The sequence below is a fragment of the Hyla sarda genome, chromosome 12, assembly GCF_029499605.1.
Source record: "Hyla sarda isolate aHylSar1 chromosome 12, aHylSar1.hap1, whole genome shotgun sequence".
In the NCBI taxonomy this organism is placed as follows: Eukaryota; Metazoa; Chordata; class Amphibia; order Anura; family Hylidae; genus Hyla; species Hyla sarda.
Genome location: NC_079200.1, coordinates 41474348 through 41499060, shown reverse-complemented (window position 1 = coordinate 41499060; position 24713 = coordinate 41474348). Strand labels below are relative to the sequence as shown.

The window sequence follows — 24713 nt, the reverse complement described above, 5'->3', positions numbered from 1 at the left end:
ACATGCAGTGTCCTAAAAAAGTAACATGGTGTCGCCCTCACCTGGTGTCCAAAGGAGCAGCTAACTGTAGCATAGGTAAAGTGTACAGAACATGTAATACCTCCCTGTACTGGAGGGGGCGCTACCAGACATCAGTCAGTGCATACACTTCAGTAATACCGGTAAAGTGTACAGAACATGTAATACCTCCCTGTACTGGAGGGGGCGCTACCAGACACCAGTCAGTGCATACACTTCAGTAATACAAGGGTTTTACCAGTAAATTGCCTATTCTGATTGGTCAGTTCTTCCAGCCACTGACACGTTTCCCAGATCTGGACTGTTTGTAGTATTGTATGTTGAATCTGGTTTCAACTTACAATGGTCCAGAAAAGACTGTTGTATGTTGAAACTATTGTATGTTGAGGCCGTTGTAAGTTGAGGGATCACTGTATTACATAAGGGATGAAATCAGACAGGCCAGGTAAATGTTCCAGCCTCATTTCTGGGATTTGTCATCCACAACTGGATCGTGCCATTCCTGAGGCACAAACATGATAGAATGTGCACAATGAGTCACTGCATTATGTATAATACATTGGATTGTGCATTAGACGTTCCATGTGCAAAACCTGTGACGCTTCACTGCAGGCAACTATTTCATATGATGTAATCTGAGTATAGGTAGGATAGTCACGTGCCTAGTCAGATTTAGAACTAGATATAAGGGCTGCAGAATAGGAAAGGGTTTTTCCAGTCTACCCATAAGGCATTGATGAACATGTGCGCATGATTTCCTTCTCATAAAGGAGGACCTGTGGGTGATCATTTGTTTGCCTCAGAGTTGTAACTTAAAGGGGTACTCCAGTGGTACCCCCAACTGGTGCCAGAAAGTTAAACAGATTTTTAAATGACTCTCACAGAGAGCACTGTGGTCATGATGTCAGCAGACAGCTCTGCTGACATCATGACCACAGTGCTCTCTGCTGACATCTCTGTCCATTTTAGGAACTGTCCAGAGCAGCATATGTTTTCTATGGGGATTTTCTCCTACTCTGGACAGTTCTTAAAATGGACAGAAGTGTCAGCAGAGAGCACTGTGCTCATGATGTCAGCAGAGAGCACTGCACTGTATTCCAAAAAGAAAAGAATTTCCGCTGTAGTATTCAGCAGCTAATAAGTACTGGAAGGATTAAGATTTTTAATAGAAGTAATTTACAAATCTGTTTAACTTTCTGGCACCAGTTGATTAAAAACATTTTTTTTTCCACCGGAGTACAACTTTAAAGCTCTTGGTCCCCCATACAAAATCTAAAACAGATTCCCCATCTATTATGTGTTTTGTGGCTTAGGGGTCCCCCAGTTTTAGCTATATGGTCCCCCCTATAGCTATGCTCCTGTCAGTGTAAGTCTGGAAACTAAACCAGTTGGTGCCTGGCTGCTGGTGCTAGAGATAAGCTGCAGGTGGTCACACTTTTAGCAGTGGTCACTTTCCGAGAAGTGTGCTATTACTTGGGGGTCTATGCAAATGTTATACATGGTCCTGTTATGTCCAACAACTCTTTACAGCAGCTCTTTGCTCCAGGTAAAAGGAGGCTTCCGAGTAGGGAATACCACATTATGACATCTGGCCAATCAGCATGGTAATCACAAATTATTCCAGTATTAATGTTCCCATTGCTTCTGTTTTCCATACTTAACTATTTATTAACATCAGGGATAGTTGATTCAGTTACAGCTTATATCATTCCACCACCGGATCACTTTTCTACATCTTCTCTATTCTACATTACTGTATATTGTAATGGCACCAAATCTGCATCATGCAATTCAGTCTTTTAAAGAAGAACTCCACCTTAAGATTTTTTTATTTAAAAAAGTCTTATAAAAGCAGTTTTACCTTAATGGCCTATCCTTAGGTGAGGCTTCTCCCACCAGTCTGCAGAATGAAGGGGACACCTTCCCTATGCGGTCCCTACTGATCATCTATGTACAGTAGAATCCCAGAAAACCCTTTTAAGGGTGCATTCACACCACGATTTGTTAATACGGTCACCGGATCCGGGTGGGGGATGTGAAAACCGGACGCTCCCGTACTCCAGCCAGACCCCGCCCACATCTCATTCATTTGACTCCGGTCGGCTCATTTTTGCCCCGTATCCGGTTTTGGGACCAGACTGAAAAACGTGGTATACTATTGTTTTCAGTCCGGTCACAAAACCAGATATGGGGCAAAAGTGATTCCGGTGACCGTATTAACAAATCATGGTGTGAATGCAAAACCTTCTTGTGCCGTCTCTGCCCTCAGTTCTGTGCCAGCTTGGCCTTGAGCTAAAGATTTGAGTCAGCTGAGACAGACTGTTTGCTATGTAAAACTGCCCTACTGCCACAACGTGTACCTAGCAAACAGTCTATGTGCAAGTATTTTAGGAGAAGCAAAATAAAACTTTATAGAGTGGAAATGTAAAGGCGCTGTGTGTTTGGCTGATTCCCCCACTCTCCCTATACACATGCATGCTCAGTTTGGCATACCGTGCATGTGTTTTCACTGGGGACAGAAAATAAGTTGGTGCCAGACACCTCTGGTGGTGACTTATCTGTCACAAGAACAAACAACAGATGAGATGTTGAAATTTAAAAGATCCTTCTTTTCCCTGACAGATGAGAGTCAGGGCACCCTACACACATAAGATAGTATGCGGGTTCTGTTGAAATCGACATGTTGGGCCATGTTTTCTCTTATATGTATAGACATATTCTTGCCTTTGCACCTGCCTAGGTACATTTATAGGTGTACTGTACCCCATTACATTGCAGTCTGTACATGCTCCATCATTTTCAGACCCTCCGATAAGTCCCGTACCCAGCTTGTTTAGTTCTGCACATACCATCACGGTCAAAAGAAGTGGTACTTGAAAAGTTCCAAGTACATCCAGACATTTATACAACAGGACATCATCAGTCCTCCCTGGGATTTGGCCAGCTATAATGTCATTCCTACTAGTGATTGATCATACACAATGTGATATTTGCTAAACAGATGCACTGATGATGATGCAGAACTTATTTGTGTTTAAGGTTGAACATGCAAGTTTATATTTAGTTACTGAGTGACCACGTTACGCATTATCTGCATACTGACCATTCTTATCAACCTGATTTACAATCTTGTTATCACTATTTTGTGCACAGCGATAGCTGTGGGCAACTTGGCACGAGACCCATATGTACAGTTCTTGCCTAATTGGTTTAGACACACCCGTATTTATGCCAGACCACGCCTCTTTTACTACAGCCACACCACTATTTCTGGATCAACAAACAATGAGTTGCAAAAGGGAAGTTAGTTAGGTGGTATGTAATATAATTCATATTATACCATTCATTATGGGGCAATGCAGCAGCTTTCAGGGCATGATGGGAGTTGTAGTTTTGCAACAGCTGAAAAGCAGGGATACAACAGTGCATCTGTATATGCACAAGTGTTCTTTCACGTGTTTGCTAATTTTATTATTTTAACAAACTTAGATTTGTCATATATATATATATATATATTTTTTTTTTTTTTTTTTTTTTTTATTCTGCTGCCAATTGCAGGTATTCTTGAAGAAGTTGTTCCATATAAGGGATTTTTAGAAAAATTATATTAATTATTCAGCAATCTTCACTTCTCTGGTGTCAGCCCAATGTAAATTTAGTTATGATCTGAAGAAACATTGGCTGGTGTATCTACAGCATTTTTTCTTTCTTCTTAAAGGAGAAATGTGGCAGAAATCCTTTAAATGGGCCTGTCAGATACAAAAACTTTTGATATGTTGCAATAGGTTTTGCAATTACTTTCATTAGAAAATTTTCATTATTTCGTACTGAAAAAGCCAGTCAAACAACTGCCCCCCCCCCCTGCTTGTTTGGACACATACTAGTCCTGCTGTGTCCATGCGTCATCACCTATGTCATGGACGCACTTCCTTGATTGACACCTGTGAGCGCAGGGCTCAGAGCTGGAGGAAAAATCCTCCCACTGTCAGCTTGTGTCCCATTACTGTCAGTGAGGACATGCTGGGAGTTGTAGTTTTGCTAATGCTAGGGGAGATGTGAGCAGACAGCATACTGAGGGAGGGGGCGGAGACCTGCACAGTGAGGCCACGCCCCCCTTCCTTTGAGAGGAATTCAGACTAGTAAGCTAAATTAAAAGTGAAATATAATAAATAAATAAAGTTGCTAGACACATAAAAATTTGATGTACATGGCCAGGATTAGGTACTGAGTGATATATTAAAAAATGTTTTTTTTTTTGTTGGATCTGATGGGTACACTTTAAGTTCCCCTGTGCCCGGCTTGCAAAAACTAAAAAAAAAAACTCTCCTTCCTACGTTCCCCCGTTGCTCCCGTTTTGGCATCCCGTTCCTCCGGTGCTGCTCGGCTCTGGCTTCTTAGGCCCGAAACGTCACACTGCGATCAGCGTCCTGTAAGGAGCTCAGCCCGGCATATCACCGGCCAAGGCGGGACATCACTGCAGCTGACGATACGCTGACCGCAGTGTGACGTTTCGAGCCTAAGAAGCACAGAGCCGTGCAGCGCCAGAGGAACGGGACGCCAATATCGAAGCAATGGGAAACATAGGAAGGTGAGCTATAGTTAGTTTTTTTAGTTTTTGCAGCCGGGAACAGGGGCACTTAAAAGATTTCTGCCGCATTTCTCCTCTAAAGAAGTCTTGTCAGGTCTCCTGTTTTGGAATTCTTGCATACCTTATGAAATAACTATGCTGGTGCAACTTTTCTGGTGCAACTCTGCAGTGGGCCATTCCTCTGTTATTCCTCCTGGAAATGTATTAATAAATTTACAACTGGATATTGCCATTCCCCTACTCAATAGAATGTGTATTCTGTTATCTTGAAGCTCAGTTTAATATCAGCTTTGAACATCTTAAAGGGGTATTCCAGGATTTTTTTTTTTATTTGACTATGCTACAGGGGCTGTAAGGTTAGTGTAGTACATAATATAGTGTCTGTACCTGTGTGTGATGGTTTTCTCACAATTTTTATGTGATTTTCGCCCCAATATTTATTTTAGATTGCATACAAAATTACTCATGTCTCGGGATTTCCCAGGTTACTGTACGTCGAGACCTGACATCACTAGTCAGGTGTGCAAAAGGAGCCTGTCCTGCTTCAATGGGTTGAGGGACAGAGAGATTATTTAGCAACAGCTGTAGGCACCATGATTAGAAAACACTGATCTTTTGAGCTTATTAGTGCTGCAGTGGGTGGGGTGGCTGATATGTGGGAGGGAGGAATGTAACATCACACCTACAAGCATGGAACTATGTGTAGTTTAAGAGACCAAACTCCAACAGGAAAAACCCACAAAAAGATAGCCTGGCAGGTATGTACTAAAATCACCTTATGGTGGATAACCCCTTTAACATAGTGGCTTACATCAAAGAGAATGAACTCCATAGATCAAATTGGGCCCACTAAACAGAATGGCTTGGTGTATTTTTTTTCCATGTCTTCTGAGACCATTGGACCAATTCCTTACACCTGTTTTCTGACAATGTAATGCCTTTAGAGAACAGAGTCCTGCACAAGGTTTCAATGCCTAATAGCAAAGAAGATTGAGCCAGCTGGGTGTATGGTCTGTCACTATTAAAGATGAGCGAATTGAAACTGACGAAGTCGAATTTGTTCAGAATTTCATGAAAAATTTGATTCTGAACTAATCCAAATTTCCTCGCGCTTCGTGGTAACGAATCGCCTCATTCACCATTTTGTGTGGGCTGGGGGGCTAAAATGGTGGCTACACATGTGAGGACATGGGGCAAGGAAGTCTGGGAAGGTGGGTAGGCAGGATCACCCTGAATCACATGGCGGCATGAAGCCAGTCACCCCAGAGATGTCACAGCCCTATATATTCGGCAACCATTGCCAAAGACGGGCATTTTCTGAGAGAGCAGAGACTTTGTGTGCGCACTAATCACCATTACTGACAATACAGATCTTTAAAATGGCAAATCCATTCACTTCAAGCCCACATTCGTTCTGGCTAGAGAGAGAGCAGACACTGTGTGGTCACTAATCAGCGTTACTGACAATACAGATCAGCCCAGAGGAAATCAATTGACCTCAAGCCTGCATCACTGCATGCAGGGAGAATTTAGAAGTCAAACAGTATTATTTCACTACCCCAGCACACTCCCTATGCGTGTTATGGCAAGTCAAAGTGTTCTACACCCTTATTGAGGCTCTCTGTAGCCTGGAAATAGTAGTTTTTAATAGCGATTCGCCGCAAATATATTTTGAAAAATTCGCCCATCTCTAGTCACTATGGTACGTACACTTTTTAACAGTATTCAACTGGCATTGTTACATCTTTGGTTCTCCATAGAGGAAATGTTTGAAGAGATGGGGAGTTGTTATTCTTCAGTTAATATAGAGTAAGCATATTTTTTTATCATAATTCATTCCCCCGAAGCTAACGCCGAGGTGATGATTTTACTTTCAATTCAGAGAAACATTAACTAAAGTCTTAGTGGCAGGCACTGTAATTCTTGTTTTTACCAGACTGAAGAATGTTGGCAAGAAATTCTCCTTCTACTGATTTAAATATAATGCAGTTGGATTTAGGCAGGAAAAAAAGACGCTAGAGTATTATATCTAGGAAAAGATAAAACAATGACTCTATTATAAGGCCTCACCTTATAAAACAGATAAGGGCGCCTGTTACCCCAAAGTCCAGATTGGGGTACTGAATGGTGTAGAGTAGTTGCTCAGCCCGCAGATGACATGAACAGGGACAACCTGTCCTGTAGTGTAACAAGGAAGTGGAGAGTAAAAAGACCTTTAGATCCAGATGCTGCTAACTCTTATTCTAATGGAGGACTCAGGATTTTCCAGATAGTCCTTAGTAAGGCTTGTTTATTGTTCAGAATACAAACTGAAATACAAACTAAAAGTGCATCTCAGGGTTCATCTTCTGTTTCATCAGATTGTTCTCCAATCTTATGAAGGGGGATATGACCCCCGAAACGTGTTATTGTATGTTTAGTTTGTATTCTGGACAGTAAAGATGTCCTACTAAGGACTATCTGTAAAATCCTAAGTCTCTCCTTTAGAATAAGAGTTAGCAGCATCTGGATCTAAAGGTCTTTTTACTCTCCACCTCCTTGCCAATGTATTATGGGTTTTAGAGATATTATATTAAACATGTTGTATTTAATTTTTTTTCCTTATTATAGACAATACGCTCATCAGTATTGTATAGTTCTTGGTGTTATTCTTGCCAGTTTCTGTTTCCAGTATTCTTTAGATAACATCTGGAGAGAGAACCTGAACCTTAAAGGGATATTCCGGCCAAAGGCATCTTATCCCCTATGCAAAGGATAGAGAATAAGATGTCTGTTCGCGGGGACCCCCTGTGATCTCTGAGACTGGAGCAGCAGCCCAGCATAGAATGCGGGTGCTGCCCAGCGGCGGGCCCCCTGCTATCAGATATCTCATCCCCTATCATTTGGATAGGTGAAAAGTTGTCTTTGGACGGAATACCCTTTTAAGGGGGGTTGACAAACTAACCATATTTATCATATATCCACAGGATAAGTAATAAATGAAAGATCACTCTGGGTCTGACCACTAGTATTCTTAGGCCTGGTTCACATCATGATTTTACCATCCGATTAACAGACATTAAAATTGGACAAAATTGGATTACCTGAAATAATATACAATCGTAATCTTAATATTTGTTTGGCATCTGATTTAAAATCGTATCCAAAAATCGTATGGCAGAAAATTTCATCTGATTTTAACAAAAAATCTTGAAGAATTTTGAAGTTTCTAGCACTTTTCAGAGTATTCTGAGGCTACTGCGCATGTGTACAAAAATTTTTTTGTGTGATAAATCTGATGAAATCGCACCCTCACACAATTCAATATGATTTACATAGGCCATAATAATAAAAAAAAATCGCCCACTATTTCAATCTGATTTTGAATCTGAGCGAAAAAATCGTGGTCAACCACGATTTTACCCCCGATCTAAAAAGGTGCAAATTCGGATGCGGATCAAAACTGATGCATGTGTCGGATATGATTACTGAATGGAAGTCAGTGGATACGACATGGCATGCAGGTTTGTACGATTTGAAGGTAAAAAATCGTGAGAAAAAGTAGGATGGTAAAATCGTGATGTGAAGGCACCCTTACTGGTCAAGGGCATCGTGGACCCCAAGTGCCCCTTGATTAGAGCAGCAGTGCACCAATGAGCGCCCAGTGAGCCTATTACAAAGATTGACTCGTCCAGACAGGGTCAAAGGAACATACTGGGCCTCATTTACTAAGAATGTCGGGTTTTGACTAGTGGGAAATGTTGTTTTAGACTTGCAGGATTCCACCTTATTTACTATGGGGATCACAGATTTACAAGTCGGGAACATTTTCTGACCAGCTTTTTCTAGGTGGATATTTCCAGCCATTTAACCACATGATTTTTTGTGAATTCAATAGTAAATATGTTGGGTTGTGAAACCACGTCCCTTTTTGGGCCAGCCATGCCCCCTTTGTGACAGACCATGCCCCCTTTCCGGATTTTCCCAGTGTAATGTTGGGTTTGTCATATTTTCCTGGCGCACACTGGCGCAGACATATCGCAGACACTGCACCAAAATAACCTGTCAAAAACCGGTCGGTTTCATGTGCGGCCCTTTGCTGTCATTTTTCTTCAGCTGCACAGACCTTATTTTTGACTTGTTAAAACCAACAATATAGGCCTATATCAATAATAATCAGCCAGTGTAATAGGGCCCTAACTAAGATTGCGCTCAACTATTGCTGTAAGTCCCATAGACAGTAAATGGAGCAGTGGCTTCACAACCCTACTATCTCTCCATTAAAAAGGGTCTCTTGGGGACTGCTCTTCTCTTGATTGGTGGAGGTCCCAGCAATCAGACCCCTAGAAATTAAACATTTATTACCTATCATGTGGATGGGGGATAAATGCTAGTAGTAGGCTGACCCCTTTAGGTGCAATGGTGGCCATGCACCTTCAGTAGATGTCAGCCTAACACTTGCATCACTGATTCATTCCTCCCAACCCCCTCTTCCCACGCATGTGTTTTTAAACAATACTTATTTTCCTTAACAAAGGCCCAGAAACACATATAAAAGATAGTTGGCAGCTTTTAGCTTTTCCATAATGTACATAGGGGCCTTAAAGCTTATTTAGGGTGTATTCACCTATACAGTATCCTGTGCAAATTTTATGAGCAGGATTTGAAGCTGTGTTCATTCATTTAGTTTACATTGAAATCTGCAGCATAAAATCCTGCGCATAAAATCCTGCACAGGATACTGTACTTGTGAATAGACCAATAAACTTAATGGTTGCTTCTAAGATTCTGTGCCACTTTTGTCTGAGGGCTGTAACTAGTATTACAGCCTATCCCATTTACTTGATATCTGCAATATTGGACTAATTCCAAGGTCAAATATGGCCTTCTTAAAAGGGTACTTTGCCCCTAGACATCTTATCCCCTATCCAAAGCAAAGGGGATAAGATGTCTGATTGCGGGGGTCCTGCCACTGGGGACCCCCGCAATCTCGGCTGCGGCACCCTAGACATCCGGTGCACAGAGCGAAGTTCGCGATGTGGGGTGGAGGCTCGTGACGTCATGCCCACGCCCGCTTGTGATGTCACGACCACGCCCCCTCAATGCAAGTCTATGGGAGGGGGCGTAATGTCCGTCACACCCCCTCCATAGACTTGCATTGAGGTGGCATGGGCGTGACGTCACGAGCGAACCATGGCCGTGATGTCACGAGCCTCCAGCACTGCACCCGACGCTCTAAATGAACACCGGGTGCAGCAGGGAGATTGCGGGGGTCCCGAGCGGCGGGACCCCAACGATCAGACATCTTATCCCCTATCTTTTGGATATGGGATAAGATGTCTAGAGGTGGTGTACCCCTTTAAGCCATTTTATAGAAATAAAAATTAATGGACAACTGTGGTCAATTTGCCATAATGAGAACTGCTGTTTTTTGTTATTTTTTTCCCCTTCCCCTTCTACTGTGTGTAGACCTGACCCCCTTCCTTTCCAGTAGCATACAAAGTCCCTTGCCCCTTTTTCTTTTTTCAACTGGAAAATTGATGGACAAATGGACTTACCATGACTTCTCAGTAAAACAGAAAACTAAATGTGTTTTTAGTGGGTGGCTGTGTTTCCTTCTTGGGTGGACCCTGCTTCCTGCCCCATTAAGACCAGATGTAAACACAAACAAAGTCCTTGAATATGTTTAATGAAAGGTTCCCCTCGTAGACATTGCCTTCTTGTTAGTCAACTGTGGTTTAATGTTTCTACTGTAAAGTGTCTTCTTCCTTTCAAAACACATTGTAAATTGAGCAAACAGACAGGACACGGCTTTAACTGTTTCTACCACATGGACCAGACAGGACAAGACAGGCCACCAAACAAGGATGTAGTGATGGTGGAGGAGATGTTGAAGACTTCTTCCTAACCAAGGGCTGGTGGATTGAGCATTTACTGGGCTCAGCTGACAATGTGCAAGAATAGACAAAGGTTAAACCCTCAGATTGTTGATGTTTCAGAACATTACACAAAGTGTGTACAGCATTAGGCTGAATACTAAGCTTCTTAGCAAGAACGCAATTTAAATAGGAGCTTAGGGATTGACAAGCAGAATCCGGACATTCTTGAAGTTGTTTTTTGCGCAATTCAATTATCTCTTCTGGAAGATAATATTTTAGTTTTTTTTTATGTTGGCATAGGCATAAGGCTATCCTTCATATAAGATTGGGACAAGGACTATTCATAGTATTCAGAATATTGGGCACATTAGATGAGATGGGCTGAATGGTTCTTATCTGCCGACACATTTATGTTTCTATATGTAAGGCCAGAAAACCCCTTTAAAAGACAAGTATCATAAAAAAAACCTTATCTCCTATCCTTGATCAAGGAGGCGGAAGATATGCCAATTGTACGACAGTAGTACATAGTACACACTGTGGGATAGATTTGGTGCATTTCTCTTTCTTGTTGCACCTCTTGGCTGCTTTACTTTACACCAGCATTTTGTGTCAGAATATGGCACATGATATTAATAAATCTGGTGTAATGGAAGACTACAATGAGCCACAATTTCTTTACTGAACACTATGGGTGGAATGTACTAAGACCAGCATGTACCACAAGTGTATGATTGTGCCGTATTTATCAAGAGAGTAAATTATAGTAGATTTGCTTCATGAGGAGGCCACACTCCTTTACATGAAATCACACGTAATCTTGCTTAGCCCCACCCCCTTGAAGGCTTTTGCCTTTTGGCTTTTTGTGCAAACCTGGGGCAGGTACAGACTTTGTTAAATTCCCCTCTTTGAAATTGTCTAGGGAGGTGCAAAAAGTGTGGCCAAAGTTCAGGCGCCATTTGTAAATTTACCCCACTGATTTTTCTAAAGTGCTGTTTAGACATTGACAGTTAACTACTAAGTCCACCATGTTGGTTTGGCTAAACCAAGACTGGACAGTGTACCTAGAAAATTGCAGCTGGCTAGTTACTATTTTGGTTGCTTCATATTGGTGCCCATGGAAATTTCCACCTGATCATTAAAAACCTGGAGTGGTTGAAGTAGGTTTAAAATTTAAACACATCACAGACAAACTCATTGCTAAAGATGAAGACAAAGTCTGTCAACAAAACATCTATAACACTGTACAATGGTCCTACAACTTACAATGGCATCAGGTTACAATATTTTCAACATATAATGGTCTTTTCTGGCTCATTGTAACTTGAAACCAGACTCAACATACAATTATACGGACAGTCCAAATCTGCGAATCATGTCATTGCCTGGAAGATCTGACCAATCAGAATGGACATTTCACTGGTAAAACACCTGTATTCCTGAAGCGCCCCCTACCGTTCTGGGAGGTACTACATGTTCTGTATTACTCTTTACCTGTGCTACGGTTAGCTGCTCCTTTGGGCATCACTTCATTTTATATTTTTAGGACATTGTGTGTACTGTACAGGACCCTGAAGAAGCTCCTGTCCTCTACATACACAGTGATTTACAGCTCCCAGCAGATCTTTCTTACTTTTATATGTAAGGATTTGCTTTATCTGTATTAGTTATTTACTTATTTCTCTTTAATTCTCACTTTTTTCCTATTTTGGATGACATTTTGGGGCTTCAGAACCAATTATCAGGTTTCCATAGAATTCTGGTCCCAACATACAATGGTGTGAACATACCATGATCGTCCTGAAACCTAATAATATTGTAACTTGAGGGACCACCGTACAGTTACAATTGTCTCAATTTACAATACTTTCAACCTCTTGCAAACTTATCCTTTCAGACTGCGATTTCTTATTTCTACCTTCAGAGAGCATGGAGTCAGTAGCCTATTGAACCATGCCAAATGGTTTACTGCACACTTTCTATAACTTTCATAGTGTTGACTAAAAGTTATTTAACCTTTTAAAGTAATAAGAATAGAATCAACATAATACGTGAGTTGGTACTGGTTGCTTAGTTTATGCATTTACTGTATCATCGTAAGACATGAATTGGGGCTTAGTATATGCATTTTCCGAATCATAGTAAATACAACAATAGAAGATGGACAACTCAGATGACCATTTTGTTTAATAATTTGTACTTATGGCTCAAAAAACTCTGACAGAAAAGCTATGGAAGTGTCAAGATATAAATGGATGAATACCTTGGTGAAACAGAAGAAATGGACAATGAGAAGCATCATATAGTGGTGGCACTATTTGGTTTGCATGGTTGCCTTGTCTTGCTGGAGTCCTGGGTTTGAATCCAACCAAGGGCAACATCTGCATGGAGTTTGTATGTTCTCCCCCGTGTTTGTATTGGTTTCTCCCAGGTCCTTTTGTTTCCTTTTAAGCACCAAAAACATACAGATTGTGAGCTGTGGTCTGTGTACAGTGCTGCATAATATGTTGGCTCTATATAAATGTGTAAATAAGATATTAAAAACACATCTTTCTGTATATCCGGCAGGATTTCTGAAGGGGCTTTGATCCCCTCCCATCCTCTTCACAGTCCCCTTTCTTCCTTACTTTGGGCTCCCATGTTCCACATCAGCCTTTTTATGTTTACCAAGCGTTACTTTCCCTGGCCGGCTGCTTGGTTTCCCAGGTGTCTCCGGCTTTGGTTTGTGTTATCTCTCTGTAAACAGCTTGAAATAAAGGAGACACTCTGTGGTCTGCCTGAAAACACTGGCCAAATATACAAATCTGAGTCATGTAGTGGTAAAGAAAAGGATGGGGGGGGGGTGCTGCTAACAAGCGGGTTGCTATGCTGTCCGTTGACTGTAAGCTAGGATCACAAACTTAACATTTGGATGACGTTGTTAAGATTTCATTGACACCTGCAAAAGTAGGTTCTGATCAAAGCAGGTCTGGACACCGTTTGGTTCAAGCAACATTGTTGTCTTTTCTTACAAATATCATGTCTACCTTATCTACAAACTTGGGCCTATAGACTGATGGATAACACATCTTGACCTTTGTGTTTATACTAAGTACTATAGGGGTCTCTTATTTTAGCCAGAACAGTTATCGGACATGTTAGAAAATATCTATGATGGATATGGCTCCCTTCAACCTACTTCTTGTTTGCTAGACAACTGTTTGGTACGACTAAGGGTGCAAGACACCTGAAACGTGTCATATCCTGCTCCAAGTTTTTGAGCAACTATGCTGCACTGGATTCTGCATTTTGTTCTAGTATTTATAGTGTTGCCTTGCACCTTCTGTGCTGCAGCCTGCCCGATCTAGATGAGCTGGACCTACACTTGCTTTCATTCTTCTTGTTTGCGTTTGATGGGGATGACCTTTTTATTGTGCAGCATAAAGATCATGTGTATTCCCTTTCTCATGCACCTAGGCCCGCAAATTGTTTAAGGGGGAAAACATGACATTGATGTACATTTTTATATTCGTGCTATATGTGTAAAGGAGAAAGCCTAGGTCACTTGCATTGGCAGGTAAGCTGCATATGGGTCAGCTTTTGGCTTTGGCTATTAGCTTGGACCTATGATGTAGAATATCAAGTAAGACGCCACTACAGGGTTGGATGTACCGCCAGCAGCATTGAAGCCTTGTTGCCTGCTGCTACATGAAAATGACTGCACTTCCAATAAAACGATGGAATCTTGAGAAAGACCTGAGTGTCAGGTCGAAATGTTGCATCATCTGTATCTGTTTGGACCAATAAACTTCACTTTATTTGGACACTACACTTGGAGTGCTGTCTTCCATCTTTTTATTGTACTTGGAATTTTGCCCTGGTCAAGCTTCTGAGGACTGGCACCCACTTACCTACAAGGTCTTTTTCACGGTGCGCTCTCTCCACACCCCTATTTCTTTGAAATGACTGCACTAGTGTTTCTTATATGTGGGTTTACAATTACTTTTAGACTGAGATACCCCTATAGAGACTTGAGCTGGTTTACAACATTAATGGAACACATTCTGCATTGTTTTCCACAGCTCTCTCGGATGATGAAGATGTCAACTCCATGCTTGTGGGAACTCAGCTTTGGAAGATTAAGCCAGGATGGCGACAACAAAGACTGTACAGGCTTGAAGCTGATGGGATGACCATCTGGTATGAAAGCAAAGCAAAAAAGGCACGCTCCAAGCAGATCTGTGAGTACCCATAGGTATAAGCCAAGTGTCAGACTCTAGGGCATTTGGTACTGCTGGCTAAACTGTACTGCATGCTAAAATGTATTGCTGGCTAAACTATACAATTGCGTAGACTAAACCAAGTGGGAAATGGGTTCAGACGATGACTGATCTTTTCTTGGGATGTAAGCAAATGTTAATATGCTATAGTGGCAACCTGCTTTGGGACTCATGAGATGGCGAGGCCTGTCTCATATTAGCCCCATTACCCTTGTCATTAGTCTGTGGGAGCCTACACATGAGCAAAAGAAGTATCCAGAGGGTCCTGCCATCATCCTCTTCTATAAAGGATTGTGGTGGAATGGATGGTGTTATGGCAGAGACAAGTACCAGAGTACCAGCAAGGGCAGCCCAATAATGTTCTTTTCTGTGGGGCTGTCTGTACAACCTTGGGTCATATATGGTTATTTTTTGACAGCCAAACAAGTTCTGTAGAGTTTTAGTGATGTGCTCAATGGATCTAATAACTTAAACTCTTTTCTCATTTGGTGTTTGTTCAGTTTATGTAATTTAAATGAATTTCTTCATCCCCATTCCTTCTTGTGTCTTATGCCACAGTCTCCGTTCTACACATTGAGTCTGTACGTGAAGGGCGGCAGTCAGAGGGACTAAGAAGAAACGGGCGCCGATTTCCGGAGAGCTGCTGCTTCAGTATTTCCTTCATGGGAAGAAGAAGAAACTTGGACTTGGCTGCATCCACTGACCAAGAAGCCCGGAGCTGGGTGCAAGGCCTACGCAAACTCATGGAGAGAGCAGTGGCCATGAGCCAGAGGGAGAAGTTGGTTCAATATCCTTATTTGTGATTAGTGATTTTGCTAATAGTGCAACACCAGGGTTTTTCACCTCTTGGCTTGGCTTCTGACTTTTCACTTAATGAGTCTTAAAATAGTCCCAAATATTGATTCTTACACCAAAACTGTTGTCATTAAAAATGTATATTTATTGAAAGAACATTTAAATTAAGAACATGATTAAAAGACATAGTACATGAATATGGCAACAAAGTATACAAATGACAAAATCAAATGTGAGCACCTCCCTTGGGTAAAGCGGTCAGCGAAACACGTGTCAGAGGTCTGTGAAGTGGTCTGTATGGTGTGCTCTTACCTTTGCTATTTATGTTGTATGGGTCTTGCATGTTCTTTTGCTAATTCTATTCTATTTTCCTGGGGTTACATTGGGGCTAGTTTATATGGTTCCTTGCCTCTCTCCTACCTGCCTGTGAGTCTGCCCTACCTACAGCTCACATCTACGTATTTTTAGTACGCTCACTATACTGACCATATCACATTTGATTTTGTCATTTGTATACCTTGTTGCCATATGTACTATGTCTTTTAATCATGTTCTTCATTTTAATGTGCTTTCAATAAATATATATTTTTTATGACCACAGTTTTGGTGTAAGAATCAATTTTTGGGTTTGCTTTCAGATTTTATTACACCGGGGGTTATTAACCTCATATTTTGGATAGTTTTATAATAGATTTTTCCTATTTCTACAATGCTTCTATTCATGGTACCCTTCTCTATTGCCCTATATTTCTTTTTGCACCCCCTTCCGTTTTTGTTGAACACGTATTTCTGGTAAGACATCATCTCTATGGAGGCTTGTCTGTGAGTCTTCTCTTTTCCTACCTACGGTATATTGTTATGTCATCTTAAATCTTGTCTGTTGCATCTGTATTATAACTCCCATTATTCGGTGACTTCTTTATATTATTTTTTTCAAACACAGGTAAGAGTCTGGCACGTCCTTCTTAATAGGGTACTGTTCACACAGTGTAGGAGTGAGCTGCGATAGCAGGATCTTCACTACTTTGCTGTAAGGTGGTGCTCTATCTCATATAATAGTCACATTCCAAAGTATCCAAACAAGAATTGAAAGATGGCATTCACCCGAACAGCGTTCTGGTTCGGCAAAATTTATTCAGAATATTATCTTCAGTGCTTAAGACAGACACGAAGCGGGGACCGCTGCGTGTCTGTCTTATGCACTGAAGATAATATTCTGAGTAAAGTTCACGGAACCAGGACGCTGTTTGGGTGAGTGCCATCTTTCAATTCTTGTTTGGATACTTTATATTATTTTTGTCTGTGCCAGTCCCCTGTGTTATACTACAGTAAGTACAAAATTGTCATCAAGGTAATTTTTGAGGTTTCTGATAAATGGCAGTATACCCATACCAGTAATTCCCATTACTGTGTTTAGCTCTCGGTAGAGTTACAAAAGTATATTTTACATGTACATTGTCCCTGAATTATCTTTCTTGACTGAGCTGCATTTGGATCCGGGATTATCTGCATCAGGCTGACAGAGATGGGGATGAGAAGATGAGTTTTCAAGAAGTGAAGGCCATGCTGAGGATGATAAACATTGATATGAATGACATGTACGCCTATACTCTCTTCAAGGTGACACCATTATTCATGTACATTTATATGTAGCTATAGCAACCTGGATATGGGTGGTGGAGGAAGTTTCAATTATATATATATATATATTTTATACATATATATATATATATATATATATATATATATATAGTCATATATAAATGCAGTAAATGTTGGCATCCCTGAATTTTTTCAAGAAAATGAAGTATTTCTCACAGAAAAGGATTGCAGTAACACATATTTTGCTATACACATGTTTATTCCCTTTGTGTGTATTGGAACTAAACTAAAAAAGGGAGGAAAAAAAGCAAATTGGACAAAATGTCACACCAAACTCCAAAAATGGGCTGGACAAAATTATTGGTACTCTTAACTTAATATTTGGTTGCACACCCTTTGGAAAAAATAACTGAAATCGGTCACTTCCTATAACCATCAATAAGCTTCTTACACCTCTCAGCAGGAATGTTGGACCACTCTTCCTTTGCAAACTGCTCCAGGTCTCTCTTTTTGGAAGGGCGCCTTTTCCCAACAGCAATTTTAAGATCTCTCCACAGGTGTTCAATGGGATTTAGATCTGGACTCATTGCTGGCCACTTCAGAACTCTCCAGCACTTTGTTGCCATTCATTTCTGGGGGCTTTTTGACGTATGTTTGGGGTCATTGTCCTGCTGGAAGACCCAAGATCTCAGACGCAAACCCAGCTTTCTGACACTGGGCTGCACAGTGTGACCCAAAATCCATTGGTAATCCTCAGATTTCATGATGCCTTGCACACATTCAAGGCACCCAGCGCAAGAGTCAGCAAAACATCCCCAAAACATCATTGAACCTCCACCATATTTCACTGTAGGTACTGTGTTCTTTTCTTTGTAGGCCTCATTCCATTTTCAGTAAACGGTAGAATGATGTGCTTTCACAAAAACTCTATCTTGGTCTCATCTGTCCACAAGACGTTTTCCCAGAAGGATTTTGGCTTACTCAAGTTCATTTTGGCAAAATGTAGCCATGCTTTTTGTGTCAGCAGTGGGGTCCTCCTGGGTCTCCTGCCATAGCGTTTCATTTCATTTAAATCGATGGATAGTTCAGGCTGACACTGATGATCCCTGAGTCTGCAGGACAGCTTGAATATCTTTGGAACTTGTTTGGGGCTGCTTATTCACCATCCGGACTATCCTGCGTTGACACCTTTCATCAATTTTTCTCTTTCTTCCACACCCAGGGAGATTAACTACAGTGCCATGAGTTGCAAACTTCTTGATAATGTTGCGCACTGTGGACAAAGGCAAATCTAGATCTCTGGAGATGGACTTGTAACCTTGAGATTGTTGATATTTTTCCACAATTTTGGTTCTCAAGTCCTCAGACAGTTCTCTTCTCCTCTTTCTGTTGTCCATGCTTAGTGTGGAACACAGACACACAATGTAAAGACTAAGTGAACTTTTCTCCTTTTTATCTCCTTTCAGGTGTGATTTTTTATGTTGCCCACACCTGTCATTTGCCCCAGGTGAGTTTAAAGGATCATCACATGCTTGAAACAATCTTATTTTTCCAATAAATTTTGAAAGGGTGCCAATAATTTTGTCCTGCCTATTTTTGTAGATTGGTGACATTATGTCCAATTTGCTTTTTTTCCTCCCTTTTTTGGTTTAGTTCCAATACACACAAAGGGAATAAACATGTGTATAGCAAAACATGTGTTACAGCAATCTTTTTTGTGAAAAATACTTAATTTTCTTGAAAAAATTCAGGGGTGCCAACATTTACGGCCATGACTATATATATTTATTCATATATATATATATATATATATATATATATATATATATATATCATATAGAAATATTCAGTATTGTATGAGTTAAAAGGAAAAGTTGTCATGTGTCCCCCATCTAGCATTGCACACCACTGCAGGGAAGCTGTCTGTGGTTGTGGGCTAAATTTAGAGTGTCCGAGTGGCACACACCCATTTTTTGTGTGAGCCCCTGCCAGCAGTGAGTGTCCCTGGCATTACATACTCCCTGCTTTTTTATGTTAACTCCAGGCAGCTCTGTGACCAGTATTGTTTATTGATCTTTGGTACTTTTGTTGAGTTATACAGCTTGATGTCAGGGGCTGGTATATATAATGTAACATGATATACTGACATTCTGTAAATGGTTGTAAGACATCAAATGACAGACATACACATGATATAAAACAGTATAAATGTACTGTTTGTCCAGAGTCAAAATATCAAATCCCCAGTAAACCAGAAACACAAGTCTGCCTGGTTATGCAGCAATGCAGGAGCAAGAATACATTACTAGACATCTGGGTGATATACAGTCAGGTCCATAAATATTGGGACATCGACACAATTCTAACATTTTTGGCTCTATACACCACCATAATGGATTTGAAATGAAACGAACAAGATGTGCTTTAACTGCACACAGTCAGCTTCAATTTGAGGGTATTTACATCTAAATCAGGTGAATGGTGTAGGAATTACAGTTTGCATATGTGCCTCCCACTTGCTAAGGGACCAAAAGTAATGGGACAATTGGCTTCTCAGCTGCTCCATGTCCAGGTGTGTGTTATTCCCTCATTATCCCAATTACAATGAGAAGATAAAAGGTCCAGAGTTCATTTCAAGTGTGCTATTTGCATTTGGAATATGTTGCTGTCAACTCTCAAGATGAGATCCAAAGAGCTGTCACTATGAGTGAAGTAAGCCATCATTAGGCTGAAAAAACAAAACAAACCCATCAGAGAGAGAGAGACAAAACCTTAGGCGTGGCCAAAACAACTGTTTGGAACATTCTTAAAAAGAAGGATCGCAACGGTGAGCTCAGCAACACCAAAAGACCTGGAAGGCCTAGGAGAACAACTGTGGAGGAGGACGAAGGATTCTTTCCCTGGTGAAGTTGGCCAGATGAAGAACACTCTCCAGGAGGTAGGTGTATGTGTGTCAGAGTCAACAATCAAGAGAAGACATCACCAGAATACAGAGGGTTCACCACAAGATGGAAACCATTGGGGACCCTCAAAAACAGGAAGGTGAGATTAGAGTTTGCCAAACGACATCTAAAAAAGCCTTCACAGTTCTGGAACAACATCCTATGGACAGATGAGACCAAGATCAACTTGTACCTGAGTGATGGGAAGAGAAGAGTATGGAGAAGGAAAGGAACATGATCCTAAGCATACCACCTCATTAGTGAAGCATGGTTGTGGTAGTGTCATGGCATAGTGGGCATGTATGGTGCCAATGGAACTGCTTCTCTTGTATTTATTGATGAAGTTACTGCTGACAAAAGCAGCAGGATGAATTCTGAAGTGTTTTGGGCAATATTATCGGCTCATATTCAGCAAAATGCTTCAGAACTCATTGAACGGCTCTTCACAGTGCAGATGGACAATGACCCAAAGCAAACTGCAAAAGCAACCAAAGAAGTAGAATGTTATGCAAAGGCCAAGTCAATCACCTGACCTGAATTCGATTGAGCATTTCACTTGCTGAAGACAAAACTGAAGGGAAAATGCCCCAAGAACAAGCAGGAACTGAAGACAGTTGCAGTAGAGGCGGCAGAGCATCACCAGGGATGAACCCCGCAATGTCCGCTGATGTCTATGCGTTCCAGACTTCAGGCTGCAATTGACTGCAAAGGATTTGCAACCAAGTATTGAAGGGGTACTCCAGCGCTAAGACATCTTATCACCTATCCAAAAGGATAGGGAATAAGATGTCTGATCGCGGGGATCCTGCTGCTGGGGAACCCCGTGATCTTCCACACCGCACCCCGTTAGAATCAGCCCCCGGAGCGTGCTCGCTCCGGGTCTAATTACTGGCGATCATGGGGACGGAGCTGTCAGACCCCCTCCATAGGCTTGCATTGAGGGGCAGAGCGTAACGTCACTATGCTCCGTCCCTGTGATCGCCAGTAATCAGACCCTGAGCGAGCACGCTCCGGGGCTGATTCTAACGGGGTGCGGCGTGGAAGATCACGGGGGTGCCCAGCGGCAGGACCCCCGCGATCAGGCATCTTATCCCCTATCCTTTGGATAGGGGATAAGATGTCTTAATGCCGGAGTACCCCTTTAAAAGTTGAAAATTTGATTTATGATTATTATTCTGTCCCATTACTTTTAGTCCCTTAACAAGTGGGAGGACCATATGCAAACTGTTGTAATTCCTACACCGTTCACTGCAGATCTGCAGCAAAAATACACACGTGTGAACGCACCCTAAGGATACGTTTACACGGGTGGATTGCCTGCGGAATTTTCAGCAGCTTATTTGCTGCGGAAATTCTGCAACTGATTTTGCTATCATTGAATTCAATGGGCCTGAAGGAAAATCCGCAAATCTGCCTCTATTGCGGATTTTCAACTGACCTATTGAAGTCAATGGTAGCAAAATCTGCTTCAGCAAATACGCAGCAAAAATTCTGCAGGTAATCCGCCAGTGTGAACATACCCTTAGGGCATGTTTACATGCTGTAGATTTGTCAAGGCTGTGCCGCAGATCAGCTACAGGTCAATTGCAGAAAATGTGCAGTGTTTCTGCACCAAAACAAATCAATGTATTTAAAATCAGTTGCAAATCTGCTGCAAATAAATTGTGGAAAATCCACAGCAGATCAGTAGTGTTTGAAGTACCCTAAGGCAATGTTCACACGATGGAATGTCTGCACGGAAAATCTCAGTGCGGAAATTCCGCAGGCTGCGGGCGCCGGCATCATCATGTCGGTGCTAGAACCGCAAGGGAATGCGCCATCTTATAGACGGCAATGCATTCTGTGCCGAGTCTGCAGAAAGAATGGATGTGTTCACCGGAATCCTAATTTCTGTGCCAGATGTTTCTGGCGCGGAATTTCCGAGGTGTGCACAGCGCAGAAGAATCTTATTGAATTCCAATGCAGAATTCTAATTCTAAAAAAATATGAGGCATAAATGCGCATGTTGCACCTGGAAATGGATTTACTAACCAGCATTTGGCAAAATAGTAAAAAATACACCTTGCACAATGCACTTGGCAAACAATAGTAAATCCCCCCCAATGTATGGGGAAAACATGGGAACAAATGTACAATTCAGGGTTCATTCATATTATGTTTCCCTTGGCAGGGTCTAAGCAGGTATCCATTTAAATACCCTCAGAACGATATTAGGATATATACTGCAATATACTGCGAGTCCATTGAGTTTAACAGATAGATTGTATTCTACTAGTGACCACAAAGATCAACAAGCATCAATATATATATATATATATATATATATATATATATATATATGCAAATGAGCTCACCACACCACCTTCACAGGTATTGTGTCCTGCAAAACAGCTCAGCCTCCAGTTAAGAAGTCTCAGAACTGATTGGGATTTATGCAAAGCCAGAACTCTCTCTCCAGAAGGAAAGAGAACCCATCTGCAGACAGCTGTTTCACCCCGAAACAGCTGTCTGCAGATGGGTCCTCTTTCCTTCTGGAGAGAGAGTTCTGGCTTGGCATAAATCCCAATCAGTTCTGAGACTTCTTAATTGGAGCCTGAGCTGTGAAGGTGGTGTGGTGAGCTCATTTGCATATTTTTTTACCCAGGATCCCGCGGAGTGCTATATGGCCTACTTAAATCTCCGTCCTACACCAGAAGTGGTGTCCTTTCCCTGAGGAAAATACTGACCCCATATATATATATATATATATATATATATATATATATAGTCAATTAATGTCACTCTGTTACTCTTCTCCATGTAGAAGTGTGATCGCTCCAAAACAAACACACTGGAGGACTGTGAGATAGAAGAGTTCTGCACTCAGCTGATGCAGCGGCCGGAGCTGGAGGACATATTTCACCGTTACTCCGGTGAGGACAGGGTGCTCTCCGCAGAGGAGCTACAGGAATTCCTGCAACACCAAGGAGAAGAGGCCACCCTGGAGAGGGCGCAAAACATCATACAGAAATTTGAGCTGAATGAAAAAGGTAATGTAAACTTCATTCACATTACAATTATTAAGGCCATAGAAGGAAATATTTAACCATGGTCAACCAGATTTTTGATATTTTTCACAATCACAATTCTACATTCTAAAGAGCTTTTCTTACTGTATACATTAGAAAGGCAATGCCATAAATGTCTGATCACTAGAACTACCACTGATCATGACGATGGACTTTGATAGAGATTGACTGTACCCATAGATTCCCAATTCTCAGGTTCGGTTGGGATTGATATGGTACACCATTTGTCTCCAACCTGCGGACCTCCAGATGTTGCAAAACTACAATTCCCAGCATGCCCGGACAGCCAACGGCTGTCCGGGCATGCTGGGAGTTGTAGTTTTGCAAAATCTGAAGGTCCGCAGGTTGAAGACCACTGTGGTACACCATTCATAGGCTCACAGAAGAGAGGTTGACTACTGGAATCCTCATCCCTAATTCTCATCTTTTAAGAACTGGTAGCTTTTTGACCCTATTGACGACTCTATTTGCCCAGCTGGTTGCCAAGGTTAAAGGGGTATTCCAGGGGAAAACTTTTTTTTTTTTATATATATATCAATATATATTTATATATATATCAACTGGCTCCAGAAAGTTAAACAGATTTGTAAATTACTTCTATTAAAAAATCTTAATCCTTTCAGTACTTATGAGCTTCTGAAGTTAAGGTTGTTCTTTTCTGTCTAAGTGCCCTCTGATGACACATGTCTCGAGAACTGCCCAGTTTAGAACAAATCCCCATAGCAAACCTCTTCTAAACTGGGCGGTTCCCGAGAAAGGTGTCATCAGAGAACACTTAGACAGAAAAGAACAACCTTAACTTCAAAAGCTCATAAGTACTAAAAGGATTAAGATTTTTTTACAGTAGTAATTTACAAATCGGTTTAACTTTCTGGAGCCAGTTGATATATAAAAAAAAGTTTTTTCCTAGATAACCCCTTTAAGATATGCTTACAGTAAAAGGGCTGAGCGAAGCACCTGGTGGCCAAGTGGGTCCCCCCAGGTTTTGATAATGGCCCTGAATGTTTTCTTGATGTCATCAAATGATTACAATTCAGGACAGCAAGCAGAGATCCTGGCCTGTGAGCTGGCAGATGATTATCTCTGCAGTTTCATCTGTTTAGCCTGAAGTTGAGGTAAAGACATATAGGTGCAGCTGAAGACAAAGTCCTGTACAGTATTTGCTGGATTACAGAACAATTTTTCCATTCATAAAACTTTTCTTTTACGAGGAGTCTGTGACATAAAGGTCATGGCCACATGGTGATCATTACGGTGCCATCTTGTTTATGTGGTGCCTCTCTGGGGCCCTGCTGTGTTGTGTTCGATCTGTAACTATCCATTAGTTACTGAATGTCTGGTAGAAGTAGCCCCACAAATCTGGATTACATGAAAGGGCCTGTAATGGGATATATCTGATGTCCTGTATTCTCTGTGTACATGTTTTATGTTTGGGATGAGTTTTAGTAAACACTCAGATTGCTGAACATCTGGATTTCTGGAGATAAATGAAATGGAAAGAAATGTAGAAAACAGGGGTCTTTGTCATCTCCTCCTTTAGCAGAAAAAATATAGTAATGGCCGTGGCTGACCTGGTCTCCATT

General features: G+C 41.4%; 1 protein-coding gene across 1 annotated transcript in view; it reads left to right on the top strand.

Annotated features, from left to right (window-relative positions):
* PLCD3 (phospholipase C delta 3) overlaps positions 1-24713 on the top strand; it is a 116958-nt gene that overhangs the window by 59219 nt on the left and 33026 nt on the right. The window contains exons 4-7 of the mRNA XM_056549387.1: positions 14526-14684; positions 15282-15510; positions 17009-17138; positions 22866-23091. Coding sequence (XP_056405362.1) covers positions 14526-14684; positions 15282-15510; positions 17009-17138; positions 22866-23091 — 744 coding nt within the window. The remainder of the gene's footprint in view (positions 1-14525; positions 14685-15281; positions 15511-17008; positions 17139-22865; positions 23092-24713) is intronic.